The following is a 15,874-nucleotide window of genomic DNA, read 5'->3' on the forward strand; positions in this document are numbered from 1 at the left end:
GTAAAATGGACAAGCGAATGTCGTTGTCGACAGTCAACAAGGAAATGGCGCCAGATACAAATCTAGTAAATGAAAACCCAACAAGTACGTGAAACCGGGACAGAAATTTTCAAGTGCAGGTCCAAGCCAAGAAAGATTGCCGAGATCGCAGTGACTCGGGGACTCTTTCGGGAAGCGGCGTGGGGCAATCACGACATCCGACGGGGAATTTACATGATGTACATCAATGGATGGTATTTACAAGATAATTCATTGTCATTGTTTGATCATTATTCGATAGAATCATAGTTCTTATTACTTTATTGTATGTAATATATACTCGTATTCGGTCAATACCTCCATGACGAAGTGAGACCCCTAATGACGTTAAAGTTGGGCCGAAGTATATAAACCCCGCCTTTTGTCCAGCCTCTTGACAATCCCCAAACTCCGAGAAGCATTTTTACTACAGTATACCTCCAATAAAAAGATTAGAGCGTCATTGACGACTCCTTACCAGTGCAGAATACCAACCTAAGGTTAATGTACCCTTCGCTGCACATGATGGACTTCATCATGGAAACTGATCGCTGGACTAGTCAACCCGGACCGCCATGAAGGTTCTTATAACCGCCACCTGTGCCGCGATCCTGCTTCCTCTGGCAGCAGCAGATTGGCAATTCAAGTCTCGAACCGACCTTGCTCCGCCCCGCCTGAACGTCACCATCCCGGCAACCGCGGACGTCGAAAAGGGATACCTCTTCGTAGCCCCCTTCGCCGGTCAATGGGCCGAACCCCAATTCCATGGTCCCCGCCAGGAAGGTCCGTACATCTTCCGGGATGACGGCGAGCTGGTCTGGTCTGGATACGGTTACTACTCGATCTGGGCGGCTAACTTCCAGGCTGCCCGGTGGAAGGGCCAGGATGTATTGTTCAGCTTTGAAGGTGACCATAACCCGGGTTATGGACACGGACACGGCCATGCAACTATTCTGAACCAGCATTATGAGACTGTTCGTGAGCTGCGGGCAGGTAATCACAAGCTCATGGATAAGCATGAGTTTCATGTGATCGATGAGAAGACTGCCCTGATTCAGGTGTATCAGCCCGTTCCGATTGACCTGAGTCAGTGGGGTGGCAGCTCGGAGCAGCAGTGGATTGTGGATGCTATCTTCCAGGGTACGTTATTCAAGATTGAGAACTTTCGCATGTTTAATATCTAACCTGACTATCCAGAATTGGATATTGCTACCGGCGAACTACTCTTTGAGTGGTCCAGCCTAGAGCATGTTAGTCCGGATGGTAAGTCTACATCAAGTGTCCATTCTACCTTGTTATCCTACTCAATCAATCAATACTTACCACCTGTTGCCATGTAGAAGCGGTTCTCCCGCTGAATCCCGGCCAGGCAGGCGCAGGCTACAATTCTTCCGATGCGTGGGACTACTTCCACATCAACTCGGTCGACAAAGACGCCGAGGGCAACTATCTCATCTCCGCCCGTGATGCCTGTGCCGTGCACAAGATCAATGGAACCACCGGCGAGATAATCTGGCGCCTCGGTGGACTCCGGTCAGACTTTGACCTAGGTCCCAATGTGCGTTTCTGCTTCCAGCACCACGCGCGGTTCCTCTCTCAAGAAGGCGACGAGGAAATCATCTCACTATTCGACAATTCCGCCCATGGCACCGAAAACCATCGCGGCCACGAAGTCCACACGCACCCATTCTCGCAGGGTAAGATTATCTCAGTCAACACGGCCACCTGGACCGCACGGACCGTTCAGGCGTTCCAACCACCGGATGGACTCCTCGCCAAGTCGCAGGGTAGCACTCAAATCCTGCCCAACGGTAATGCGTTGGTCAATTGGGGCTCCGAAGGAGCCTTGACCGAATTCCGACCGGACGGAACTCCCATTCTCCATGCGTACATGGACTCGGGGCTCCTTGGCGAGGGCGTCCAGAACTATCGTGCATTCCGGTACAACTGGACCGGTCTGCCGACCGAGGAGCCTGCCATCGTCGCGCAAAAGACTTCCTCGGGTACAGCCGTGTATGTCTCGTGGAATGGAGATACCGAGACGGCCGTTTGGCGATTCTATGCGGTCACCGACCGGTATGGGTCGCGATCCTACTTGGGTGAGGTCCCGCGTCGGGGCTTTGAGACCGAGTTTGTATTTTCTGGGCATGCCTCTGCGCAAATCTCGGCGGAGGCTGTCTCAAACAGTGGTCGCATTTTGAGAATTACTCAGGCGGTGCTTCTCCAGGAGGCGGTGTTGCCTCCGGTTAGCAGTGATTTTGGCGGTCGCTCGGCTGGTTGGCGACAGAGTGTGTTGCGTGGGCTTTAAAGGGGAGATATTCGAGGGTGCTGAGGGTGGAGGGTGGCTGCAATAGTGGTGGTTAGTGGAAGGGAAAGGGGAAAGGGGTCGATGTAAGCATGGCTGAAGTAGAGAGAGTAGAAGTAGATAGGAAATAGGAGAAAACGAAAAGAGTTGTCGGAGGATATTATGTCGTGCATGGACCCTCGCTAATAATCAGAGGAGTAACTTGGCGCTAACTGGGGGCCTTCTACAAGTCAGGTATACTCCGTACTCGAGCCTTAATAAGACTGATAACTCTTCTCCTTCTACTTATGGCAGGTATTGTCAATAGAGTATGTACAGTATGTAGTGTAGATATCCACGTGTTGCCACATGGCTGCAGTTACACTGGAAATCGATTCTTTTTACTTGATAGTGACCACTGCTAACACTCTCACGCTGAATCTCGATCAGTAGCCTTCGGATGTAATCTTCCCGAAAGTCCAATTGTGCAATCTACCAATAAATAGTGAACGATCATCTCCCACCACTAAAGACCCTCTCGATCCTTGCGTCAGCCGTGCTCAATCATGGATTATCTCGTAACTCGTAAATTCCAACCAGTCGCTGCGACCCCCGCGTCACCCTCCGGAAGCTATCCTAAATGGGCTAATGCTCTTCATGGGTCCGGGGGGGATAATACGACAAATACGCATCCAATCGGAGTCCTGGATTACAATGAAATTGATGATCGGGTAGCTCACCCGCAGCATCTGACTTTCGAAAGCGAGTTTTTCCGTGGTAAGGAGTGCGATGGAGCCATAATCATCACCGTTGATTATTGGCACGACACGAATCTCTGACTGCCTTGCTGGTCATACACTTCGTAGCGAGTTCCCAAATGAATAGGTACTGGATACTCGTTCCAACGGTGGAGTCACCCGCCAACCTTAAAGTAGACGCTACAAGGTCTTTAGCGTCCAGGCACGGAACCACCGAAACACTCGCTAGGCCCGCCGTCTTGGAAGTAGTCCATCTTCCGTATCAGGCGTCGCAGTCAGCTTAGCTATCGAAAAATAATGTCATCCGGAAACGCCCTCTTCCGATATCCGAACGGCCAGCGTACCTGCCGAAAAGCGTAATCGCTATTGCGACACTCTTGGGCTTCGCGTCTCTCTCTTCTCTTTCTCCCTTCTTCATCCTTCTCCTCACCCCATCCTCGAGCCCGTCCCTTTCCAATGCAATTTTGATTCCATCGACCATGGCGTCACCACAGCCTCCCGCACCCTTCGGGAGTGGTGCTGTGTCACAGACATCGGCGCGCCTGATGAATCAACGCCTCGAAGACTCCATGACCGAAGAAGGATCACAGAAGGATAGCGGTGATATCGGTGATATCGACGACTCTGCCACTCCCGTCACGGCGGACGAGATTGAGGAGATGCGCCACAAGGAAATCACTGCACTTGCCCGGACTTTCTCACAGCTGTCGAACAAAGATTACACGGAAAAGGGTGAGCCCCACCAAGAGGGGATCAACACTTTCCTGGAAACCGAGCAGGACCCTGAATTGAACCCCAATGATGCGGATAATTTCAACTCCCGCAAGTGGGCCAAGAACTTTCTCCAGATGACCTTGCGTGATCCGGACCGGTACCCGCGTCGCTCGGCAGGTGTCTCGTTTCGCAACTTGAACGTCTTTGGGTATGGCACGGCTGCCGACTACCAGACCAACTTTGGCAATGCTTGGCTGAAGATGGCCAGTTGGGTCCAGGGTCAGTTGGGGTTGCGCGAGAAGAAGCGCATTGATATCTTGAGGAACTTTGAAGGAATCGTGCATGAGGGTGAGATGTTGGTGGTTCTGGGTCGTCCTGGAAGGTAAGTTTTGAAATTCAATCTTGATGGAAATAGACACGTACTGATGTATTTTTACAGTGGATGCTCCACGTTCCTGCGAACAATCGCTGGTGAAACTCATGGTCTGTTCCTCGCTGACGGTTCAGATATCGAATATGAGGGCATCTCATGGGATCACATGCATGGACGATTCCGTGGTGAAGTGATCTACCAGGCAGAGACGGAGATTCACTTCCCCATGTTGACAGCCGGAGAGACTCTGCTGTTTGCTGCCCAGGCCCGCGCCCCGAGCAATCGCCTTCCAGGAGTCAGCCGTGATCAGTATGCGGAGCACATGCGCGATGTTGTGATGGCCATGCTTGGCCTGTCCCACACCATGAATACCAAGGTCGGCAATGAGTTCATTCGTGGAGTATCTGGAGGCGAGCGCAAGCGTGTGAGTATTGCAGAGACTACCCTCTGTGGTAGTCCCTTGCAGTGCTGGGACAACAGTACTCGTGGCCTGGATAGTTCGACGGCCCTGGAGTTCGTCAAGAACATTCGTTTGTCGACTGAATACAGTGGATCCACCGCTGTTGTAGCCATCTATCAGGCTAGTCAGTCCATTTATGACATCTTCGACAAGGCCATCGTGCTCTACGAGGGCCGCCAAATCTACTTTGGCAGGGCTGATGATGCTCGGCGCTTCTTCATCGACATGGGCTTCTACTGCCCTGATCGACAAACCACTGCAGACTTCCTGACATCCCTTACTAGTCCATCCGAGCGACGAGTTCGTGATGGCTTTGAGGGTCTTGTCCCACGGACTCCCGATGAGTTTGCAGCTCGCTGGAGAGAGAGTGCTGAACGAGAGCAGCTCTTGCAGGAGATCCAGAATAGCCGTGATCACCATCCGGTTGATGGAGAAAAGTTCGATAGCTTCAATCGCTCTCGTGCTGCAGAGAAAGCCAAGGGGACTCGTGTCCAATCACCTTACACCCTTTCGTATCCGATGCAGGTCAAGCTTTGCCTGTGGCGTGGCTTCCTGCGGCTCAAGGGCGATATGAGCATGACCATAGCATCGGTCATTGGTAATACTGTTATGGGCATTATTATCTCCACCGTTTTCCTCGACTTGCCAAGCAATACAGGTAGCTTCTTCCAGCGTGGTGCCCTGCTCTTCTTCGCTATCCTCTTGAACGCGTTTGCCAGTTCCCTGGAAATTCTGACCCTCTGGCAACAACGACCCATCGTCGAGAAGCATTACAAATATGCGCTGTACCACCCCTCTGCCGAAGCGATCAGCTCGTATATCGTGGAGATGCCATCCAAGGTCCTGGTTGCGGTCACGTTCAACATCATCATCTACTTCATCCCGCATCTCCGTCGTACGGCCGGCCACTTCTTCGTCTTCTTCCTATTCTCCTTCACCACCACCCTCGTGATGTCAAACCTCTTCCGCACGATCGGCGCAGGTTCCCGCTCCATGGCCCAGGCAATGGTTCCGTCATCAATCTTCATGATGATTCTTGTCATCTACACCGGCTTTACTATTCCAGTCAGAGACATGCACCCTTGGTTCCGGTGGCTTAACTATCTGAATCCGATTGCTGTATGAAGATCCCATTGTTAACCTGATGAAGTGATATGCTAACAAGACTAGTACGCTTTCGAATCCCTGATGATCAACGAATTCAGTGGTCGCCGCTTCCCATGCTCGGAATATGTTCCCGGTGGTCCACTCTACGCAAATGCCCCCCTCAGCAACAAGATCTGCTCGCAGAAAGGCGCAGTTGCCGGTCAGGATTTCATCGATGGCGATGCCTACATCAATACCACCTTCCGCTACTACAAGGAGCATCTGTGGCGAAACTTTGGTATCCTTTGTGGTTTCTTTGTTGCGTTCCTCATCGCCTACATCGTCTCTAGTGAGTACATCCGGGCTCAGCCATCCAAGGGTGAGATCCTGGTGTTCCCTCGTGGTAAGATCCCGGCTTTTGCGAAGAAGGTCCGCCAAGACGACGACCCGGAAGAAGCGACACAAGGAGAGAAGCAGGAGGTTGTGGGAGAGGCTCAAGATCTAGCTGTGCAAAGCGCTGCCCTTGCCAAGCAAACTGCCATCTTCCACTGGGAGAATGTCTGCTATGACATCAGGATCAAAGGAACGCCTCGACGGATTCTCGATAGTGTCGATGGATGGGTGAAGCCGGGTACGCTGACTGCATTGATGGGTGTGACGGGTGCTGGTAAAACGTCGTTGCTGGATGTACTGGCCAATCGAATTACGATGGGTGTCATCACTGGAGAGATGTTGGTTGACGGTCGCCCTCGCGATGACTCTTTCCAACGGAAGACAGGATACGTCCAACAGCAGGATCTGCACCTCGAAACCAGCACTGTCCGCGAGGCCCTCATGTTCAGTGCGCTGCTTCGTCAGCCTCACAGCATTCCACGCGAGGAAAAGCTTGCCTATGTGGAGGAGGTTATTCGCATGCTGGAGATGGAGGCCTACGCTGAAGCCGTCGTGGGTGTTCTGGGAACTGGCCTGAACGTCGAGCAGCGCAAACGCCTGACCATCGGTGTGGAGCTCGCTGCTAAGCCGGACCTGCTACTCTTCTTCGATGAGCCCACCTCGGGTCTTGACAGTCAAACCGCCTGGTCAATCTGTAGCTTGATGCGAAAACTGGCAGACCATGGACAAGCCGTTCTGTGCACCATCCACCAGCCCTCTGCCATGCTGATGCAGCAGTTTGATCGCTTGCTGTTCTTGGCCAGAGGTGGCCGGACCGTGTACTTTGGAGATCTAGGCACTAACATGCAGACCCTGATCAAGTATTTCGAGGACAAGGGATCGATCAAGTGTCCCGAGAATGCCAATCCCGCGGAATGGATGCTTGAGGTGATTGGTGCTGCACCTGGATCTCATGCAGACCGTGATTGGGCAGAAGTATGGACCGAAAGTCCAGAGCGTGCTCAGGTGCGAGCAGATCTGGCAGAGATGAAGGCCGAGCTTTCGCAGAAGCCAGTTCCCGAAGCTACCACTGGTTATGGAGAGTTTGCGACACCTATTTGGTACCAGTTCCTTGTTTGCATTCAGCGCATGTTCCAGCAGTACTACCGCAGCCCTGGATACCTGTATTCCAAGACCGCCATGTGTGTGTTCCCGGTAAGTATTCTGTCCCTAAAGAGACATGATTGTCTGATTCTCATGACTCGTTTCTAATATTTTCTTAGCCACTCTTCATCGGTTTCACATTCTGGAAGATGCCCAACAGTCTTCAGGGATTACAGAACCAGATGTTTGCCATCTTCATGCTGCTGATCATCTTCCCGAATTTGGTCCAGCAGATGATGCCCAGTTTCGTGACCCAGCGAGCATTGTATGAAGTGCGCGAGCGACCGTCCAAGGCATACTCATGGAAGGCATTTATGCTGGCCAGTATCTTTGTGGAACTGCCCTGGAATATCATCATGTCGGTACCCGTGTACTTCTCCTGGTACTATCCGATCGGGCTCTATCGGAATGCGCCGCCTGGCCAGGTGACATCACGCGGTGGCACGATGTTCCTGTTGATTCTCATCTTCTTGATGTTCAGCTCGACCTTCAGTTCGATGATGATTGCGGGAATCGAGCAGCCGGAGACTGGTAGTAACCTAGCACAGTTGCTATTCTCCCTGTGCCTGGTGTTTAACGGGTAAGTACTCTAGTGGATCCTGTTGCCGACCGAGAGGGTATCCAACAAGTTACTAACATGAGTGCTATTTTGACAGTGTCCTGGCGAGTCCCTCGGCCTTACCACGCTTCTGGATTTTCATGTACCGGGTCTCGCCGTTTACGTATCTCGTGTCGGCGGTGCTCTCTACAGGATTATCGGGCGGCAAAGCTGAATGCTCCAGCATTGAGCTCCTCACGGTTGATCCGCCCAGTGGTCAGAACTGCTCTGCTTATTTGGATAAGTATGTCGACCTATACCAGGCGAACCTGCTGAATCCGGAGGCGACCTCGGGCTGTGAAATCTGCTCGATCCGGTCGACTGATGCCTTCCTGGCTCAGTTGAGCATCAAGTTCTCCGACCACTGGCGGAATGTGGGGTTGCTCTTTGTGTATGTGGGCTTCAACATTGCGATGGCCCTGTTGCTGTACTGGCTGATCCGCGTACCGAAGAAGTGGTCACGTAAGGTGAGGACGGAGTGAAGCGAGGGTGGAAGGACAACTGATCTCCACTCTGAAAGGGACAAGAATTGTTAGAGTATTAATGCTATGCGGGCGAGATGATTTTTATGCTCTAAGGGATGGGAATATTTGCTATTTTATGGGAAGCATATCTTAGATGCGGGAGTTACGCATACATCCCAGAGAATTCAGATTCATCAACAACTGCCCCTGAAAATTAAGTACTCGGTATCGTCTACTACCCTCGGCCATAATGTCATACACCGAGTCCGACCGGACCCGGCTTATAAATGACGAGTCTTTTGATCCCGGCTTAGAAATGAGGAGCCCATTCAATCCCGAGACCTTGGACGTGGTTGATTTAGTCCAAGTTTTAACTGATTAGCGAGTCGTCGTGAAAATGCGGGTAAAGTTCGGGTAGGCGAGACCCGGGTCGTGGGGGCCGAGGTCCAATTTGGCTAAAATTGATCTCAATTTGGAATTAATTTGCGCTTGACTAGAGTCTAGAATTCTAGACTTGTAAGCTGGATCTTCAACGCGGAATGGAAGTATCCGTGGTCTTTGTGGTTTAGGGCCCGAGGGGATGGGAGTAGTTTGAAAGGAAGGGGGCAGTGATGAACAGCTACTGCAACGATCTCCACGGCCTGGATATACCAGTACTGTAATTAGTCTAATCTCCATTATCAGGATGGCTGTGTCCTGGAGCTGAGGATAGCGTGTCCGTTGTACTGGGCTGGGCTGGGCTGGGCTCGTAGAGCGGAGCCGCTAATTGATGAGGATGGGTGGTGAATGGACTGGTGCGTATATGCAAGCGTGATGCTAACTCGGTTTGGTAGGGCTGTGGGCTTGATTTCAGGTTACAGTTGTTTAGTATTGCGCAATGATGCAGCGCGACATAGCTACAGTAGATAGTAGATGGCTGATAGCTGATGGCTATGATTATTCGAGAATCATTTAGAATCATGTCGGTATTCGATTGAGGTGGCTGGACTACGAGTCGTAGTCGACCTCTAGAAGGACCAAGGAAGGGACGCTAACCGAGCCTATCCACCTTGAAGCTACAGCCAATGATTAGCTAGATAATACCGCGCATAACGAGTGTACAAAATACCGAATACAGATCGTGATGATCAACACCGGGGAACACCGTTCCACCTACTTTATCGAGTCGGGGACCATACAGTACATACTGTACATACTGTACGCGTGGCAGCGTCTGGCATCTGCACCGGTCGGGGAAACTAAATTGACTAGGGCAGGTCTCTGGAACCAAAATGACGGGAATCAAGCTGCACAAGAGTGTTTTAGGCGGACGGTTAGGGCAGGGAATGGGGGTTCCGCTAGGGCGACGCTAAAGGTCTATCGGGGAAGTAAATCGGAGTTGGAGCTTGTCTGTTTACGGAATGACGGGGGGAAGCGAGTTAGGAATATGGACTGTCCAGTACGGAGGTAGCCATGATTTTACTACGGAGTGCTGTGGGTAATAACCAGAGCTGGGGCCAGGAGGTTTTAACATGGCTAGCGCCCGGGAAAACCGGGGCTTTTGGTTGGGGTCCAAATCTTGGTATTATGATAAATTGATAATACGATGGGGGGTTTAGTTGGAAGCTTTGATCTTCCCGTTGATTGTTTATCGGTTATGCGTCAGACCTGAAAAGTCGGCTTGTGGATGGCTGGTTGTTTTTTCCGCGTAGGTTTAATATGCGTGGATCATGGAAGGCCTTCTGGACCTTCGAGATAGAGTGCTATAGGAGATCTAGGTTGGAATAGGGAGTGTTTGTGTATGTTTAGATGGATTTCACGGCCGGGATTTTGTGTAAGGGCGTAGAAATAGGGAGCAAGCGAGTTATTGTTATCTCCGGGTTATACTCCGTAGAAAACGTTAAGTCCATTTATTGAGTCGACTCCGACCAGGTTGAAGTGATTAGAATCGGCATTATTCGGCATACTCCGTCATGAGACGAAGTCTGCAGGTTTATACAAGATTGCTATTAGCTGGCATTAGCAGATGCTATACTCTTGAGCGATTAGGGCTTATTCTACACGTGTAGTATAAACGCTTCCATGTACCACTTTTAGCCCCATCGGATGCACGCGGTATGAGTGACTAATAATGAGTTAACCAGTTAAATCTCATAGATTCAACCGTCAGTGAGTCCCCTCGCAGTCATTGCCCAGTTCAGATCTCCTCAGCTCCAACTTCCATCTTGTGCCCATCAAGTGGTTCTGCTATCCATCTCGTCAGCCTAGAGTGTTTAACAGAACGGTTCTCAAACTGCGGCTAGTCTAAGTATTAAGTCCTTCTTTTTGATAATTCCATTTTTTCTTGTTGATCCTTGAATTGATTTTTATTTTTCTCTTTTTTCCCAAACTCCACTTCGGACCCACGCCTTTTCTCCTCCTCGAGACCTGAGGCTTGTTGAGGCTCATGGCTTGCCCCACCGATCAACCGTCTTTTTCTTTGACGGTCTTCTCCTGCTAGTTACTACTGTATTTCCCAATGCAACGCAGCTAAACCCGATGTTGTGGTTATGGAGTCAAGGCACTGACTCGACATCCTCTTCACTCGCACTTTTATTTATACCCTGGTTGATTCCCCCTCCAATCCCATTCCTCTCCCCTGCATCCTTTCTCTCTTCTCTTAACAATGGATTCCTACCCCCATTCACGGAACTCCCCCACCTTCTACCCATCTCCGTCCCATCCCAACCCTACGATGTCTATGATACTTCTCTATCAGCCGACCATCCATTTGTGACGCGAGCATCACAGTTCCAATTCCACTTGACGTCTCCCTTTGACCAGCCCAAGCCTCGCGATGCATCATCGGCCACACAACCTTGGTGGAAGAATGACGACCCCTCACTCAACATGAACTATATCTCCCCCGAGTTCCCAGTCTCGGCGGATCGCTTCTCTCCATGGAACAGTGAAATCTCCACGATTTCAGACCCGCAAAGTCCGCGGAGTAGTAATGCCGGGAGTGTACCGGGCATGAACTGTATCGCATCCCCTCATTACTACCATGACGAACTTTCCATGACCACAGCCACCACTACCGATGAGCAGGCTGGTTATCCTGCTCCAGACGCTCTCGTCGATATTCACCACCCCTCTTTCCTATCTAAACCGGGTGTTTTCGAGGTGCAGCCCGATCATCGCTCATCCTTCGACACGGACTTGGACCCCTGGTCTGGAAGTCAGTCAGACCGAAATGGGACGCCTGAACAACAATGGCCGTCTCCACTTCCAGCCGAGTCCACCACTTTCCCTCAACCTCAAAGGCGGGCCAAAGCCCGTTCAGCTCCGAAATCTCGCGTGCGCAAGACCGCCGAATCGCGATCAACTGCTACAACCGCTCGCAACGGCCGCCGGCGCGCTATAACCAGCACTAATAATGGCGAAAATGGTGCACCTCGAACGTTTATCTGCAGCTTTGCACCGTACGGATGCCAAAGTACCTTCGTCTCGAAAAACGAATGGAAACGTCACGTCACTTCCCAACACCTCCAGCTAGGCTTTTATCGCTGCGATGTTGGGAAATGCAACACCCATACCCACGTCACCCCGTCCAATCCATACCTCACCCCCTCCAAATCCCCCCGATCCCGTACTTCCAGCCCACCGCCCGGCCAACCCAATGATTTCAACCGCAAAGACCTCTTCACCCAGCACCATCGGCGCATGCACGCCCCTTGGCTCCAAGCAGGTCGCCGTCGCACCCCAACAGACGCCGAGCATGCCGCTTTCGAAGCAGGTCTAGACGAAGTCCGACGACGGTGCTGGCACGGTCTACGCACGTTGCCGCAGCAAAGCCACTGCGGTTTCTGCCGAGAGGTCTTTTCTGGGGAAGGCAGCTGGGATGTGCGGATGGAGCATGTCGGACGCCATTTTGAGCGGGAGGACCGACAGGGGCTCGGCCAGGAGGAAGAAGATTTGGCATTGCGCGAGTGGGGGCTTCGTGAGGGGATTTTGACTATTGTGGATGGAGGACGTTGCCGGTTGGCGTCGCTCGTTGGGGAATAAACCGCATGGCTTATGGGGTATCGTGGACTACAGTACTAGATGGATGGTGATTCTCGAACCTGGCATATTAGCGATTACGGCGTTTGGCTTTTTCAGTTTGGGTTTTGTGAATGGCTGGAATGGCTTTGGAGTGACTGGAGACGAGTCATTTCTTGAGTTTTTGCTTATTTTCGTGTTACTTTCCATCTTGTCTCCTCATACAAGGCATGCGGTCAAAATAGAAACCCTAAAGGGTTGGTACATACTACATACAGAGTGACACGATATCATGAAGTCATCAAGAATCACCAATTATTTCCACCAAAGTATTTGGAATTAGCTTCAAGCCTTCCAATGGTCCTTTGATCTGGATCAAAACTCTTCAGGTACGCCGTACAAATGCGTCGCCAATCTGTGGCTTGCATGACTCGCCAACCCCTAAAAAAATATAGACCATGGAACCCCAACTTTGCTCTAGAAACCCAATTTTACTCAATAGAGCATCCCACTTCCAAGTCTGGCCGATCTTCACTCGGTAGATACATCTCATTCAACGCCGGCTATGCGGCATAGTCACACCGAGTCTTCTCATCCCACGCGAGCCAGACTTTAGGCCAAACTTTAGCTGAATACAAAGCTAGGCTAGGCACCATTGTAATCAGATCTTTTGATTGCCCGAATTGGCAATTTTTAGAGAATCCTTTAGCGAGATCATCCATAAAAGGCTCACAACAAGGCATTCATGCACGGGCTCGACCCCGACATTTCGGTCTCGCTAGACTTGATCAGCAGTAGCATTCTCGAGCAGGCAGTGCGGAGTACTATTCCTCTTGTTTGCAATCTCACAATCCGAGACGAGTATACAAAATACACCATTCAAAATCGAACAGTTCTTCGAGATACAAGTGGAACTAGACTCCAATGCACAGCCAGCGACACTTCACCTTGCAAATGGGATAAAATTAATTAACTAGCCGAACACATGGAGTCCTCTGTATGCTTCTAGCCCAGCCTTCAAGTATAGCACGCTAGAGCAGAGGATAGCCCGAGAGACAACCGTTTACCCGCTCTAGCACAGCTCTGCCAAACTAACTTAAAATAACCCTCAAAAATTAAGATTAAAATCGACAAGGCTGGCGAGCGAGCCGAAGAACTCCGTCCATACAGTAATTAGAAGCTTCTCGAGAATTAGAATCTCAAAACTAGAATCTGTGAGGGTAACCTCGTACTAACGTTAGCGGCACGCCATGGGAAAGCCAAGACGGGCCTTTGGCGTTGGACCCGGGGATCCGGACGCCTAACCATAATAGTATATAGCAGTACAATATCCGAAAAGGTTCTAGTGTAGCTGTAAGTATGGAGTAGGATACAGGGTCGGTGTTGTGTTGTTTCGGGGAAATCACCGAGTCGGTGATTGCATCTTTAGCACTGATATACTCATAGTTATCATTAATATCGTTGTTATTGTTACTGTCGCTCTAGATGAACAGGTGGGCTCGGATGAAATAAGTGAATTAACTAAATAGCTAGCTAATTATGAGGGGCTAGACCAGACTGATAGCCAGGCAACGCCTTTTCCCCCTCTCCTTGGACTATTCGGTCGGAAAATCGGACGGTTGGGCGGTCGGACAAAGGAAGCGGAGTATCGATTCGGAGGACTCTCACAAACACGATAGAACGGACTTGCAGTGATGCACGGTACAAACCTTTGGTAACTTCCTCACTGGGCTATTAGACGAACGTTCCGGGCTTCTATGAATTCCAAATCATGCCGTTAAGTTTGGTCGATCGCCAGTCTTCCAGTGGATACAACCCAGTATTTCATACATACATCTGTACGCAGTAAAGTTAAAGACTCGACACGACCTTCTCAATTAGGACCCCGCGAGCTCCTTCGTTAACAACAAATACTCGATAACCATATCTCCGGAATATCCCATATATGCCGAGTTCACCGGCGCCGATCCTACCTCATGCTTGACTCGCGTACAGTACAGCACATAGTACCACATACATGACCATCCCCATTTCATCCAAGCAGATCCCGAACGGGTGCGGCTGTAGTTCGTTATGGTTGTTTCATGAGCCGAGAAAGTTGGCCCCCTAGTTCTCTTCATAGCCAGCTATGTAGCCATTTACGATTTTACCGTGTGTACTTTTGCCGAAACCGAGCGTTTACGTCATATGCAGAAACTCTTCCTCGTCCGTCTGTCGTACTATTTAGTGAGTGGGACGGTGGAGTGTGGAATTACGTGGATGATTCGGCGCCGGTAGAATGGAATTTGGCCCCCATCGCACTTCCTGCCGTGTTGAAAACACACGGGCCGATTTTTCGTGGTTGATTTTTTTTTAAATTATTATCTGTGGGTTTTTTTTGCTTTTTGCTTTTTCTTCTTTTTGTTCACTTTATTTCATTTATTGACTCATGTTTTTTCGAGTGCTGGTTTTCTCGCCAGATCTCGGAGTTGGAAGGAGGATATCGGATCTTCGCTGTATTGCCCAAGAGAAAGGGAAGCGAGCGACGATCGAAATTGATGATAATACAGGAGTGTAATCAAATGGAAAATACAAGGAGGAATGGTAAATGCAGGACGGAGTCACAATTGGTGCGGTGAACATACCTAGGGGAGGGTGTGCGTTCCCCTGAACGGCACGTAGACGTTAGTGGGCAAAGAGCGAAGGAAGAGTAAAAGTAGAACGCTAACCAGCAAAGCCTAAGCCTAACTCACAGTACCCAGGGTGAGTAGAGAGATAGAGAGAGAGGGTAATGTCTAAGCAAAATCTCAACGTCGTTAACTCAGAGCCGCAATTCCAGATCGCCCATCCACCCCACGATCAAGTGTCAAACCAACCCCATAGGGCTGCATCTACAGTTATCCCCCGGACACATCTCTCTACCTTAAACACGATAAACTCATCATCAACCGTGCAGAACGCATCCAATCAATCTCCGTAGCCACGAGGAAATCTCGGTCATCGTCCGTCGATGTTTGCCAGGGTCCAGGAAGGCTAGAAGGGGAGGTCCCCGCTTGGTCGTGGAGATTACCCTTTTCGGATAGTTTGAGGCCGTGAGAATGATGCACTTGCCCAGCAATTAAGCAATTCTGACGGACGTTTGTAGTGGGAATGATGGACGTTGGACCCTTCATTTTAACGCTTGGGCGATTGTTTAATTGTTTATTTTGACCCATCTTGACAGCCCTATGGCTGCCAACATTCCAGAAGAAACTGGGTTCACGTGTTAAGTGATGAATATCATCACGTGATGGGAATAAACAAGAGATAACTCATCGGTGATGAGTTAAGGGTCACTGATGATGATCCCAGGGGATATTGGTAATGTGTCTCGGATTTATCACTGATAGGAAGAATTGGATATGTAAGAAACAATCATTATCCATGTGTTAGGCTCATTACGATAAACCTTACATTTTTACTTAGAAAGTATATCCAGATTTACTCTTCATAAAGTTCTACAAGACAACCCTTAGTGCTGAATGGGGACTAACGTAAGAAATATATTTCTTGATTGATTGAACGAAAGGGATAGGGGATAATCGCCAAGCCTGGGGCAGTCGATT

At 50.2% G+C, this 15,874-nt stretch overlaps 3 protein-coding genes across 3 annotated transcripts; all 3 read left to right on the top strand.

Moving 5' to 3' along the window:
• Positions 1-593: 593 nt before the first annotated feature.
• N7496_012168 (arylsulfotransferase family protein) lies at positions 594-2,326 on the top strand (the record flags this gene model as incomplete). Its single annotated transcript, XM_056705081.1, has 3 exons — positions 594-1,158; positions 1,216-1,281; positions 1,359-2,326. The coding sequence occupies 3 exons, from the start codon at positions 594-596 to the stop codon at positions 2,324-2,326; spliced, it is 1,599 nt and encodes a 532-aa protein (XP_056548979.1).
• A 1,213-nt stretch (positions 2,327-3,539) lies between these two features.
• N7496_012169 (pleiotropic drug resistance family ABC transporter) lies at positions 3,540-8,309 on the top strand (the record flags this gene model as incomplete). The annotated part of the gene is made up of 5 exons (XM_056705082.1): positions 3,540-4,156; positions 4,214-5,726; positions 5,778-7,280; positions 7,349-7,809; positions 7,886-8,309. 5 exons carry the CDS (start codon positions 3,540-3,542, stop codon positions 8,307-8,309), a joined length of 4,518 nt encoding a protein of 1,505 aa, XP_056548980.1.
• A 2,499-nt stretch (positions 8,310-10,808) lies between these two features.
• N7496_012170 (putative C2H2 finger domain protein) lies at positions 10,809-12,314 on the top strand (the record flags this gene model as incomplete). Its single annotated transcript, XM_056705083.1, has 1 exon — positions 10,809-12,314. The coding sequence occupies one exon, from the start codon at positions 10,809-10,811 to the stop codon at positions 12,312-12,314; it is 1,506 nt and encodes a 501-aa protein (XP_056548981.1).
• Positions 12,315-15,874: the final 3,560 nt, after the last annotated feature.

The sequence above is a fragment of the Penicillium cataractarum genome (assembly GCF_028827025.1).
Source record: "Penicillium cataractarum strain IBT 29864 chromosome Unknown utg000010l, whole genome shotgun sequence".
Lineage (NCBI taxonomy): Eukaryota > Fungi > Ascomycota > Eurotiomycetes > Eurotiales > Aspergillaceae > Penicillium > Penicillium cataractarum.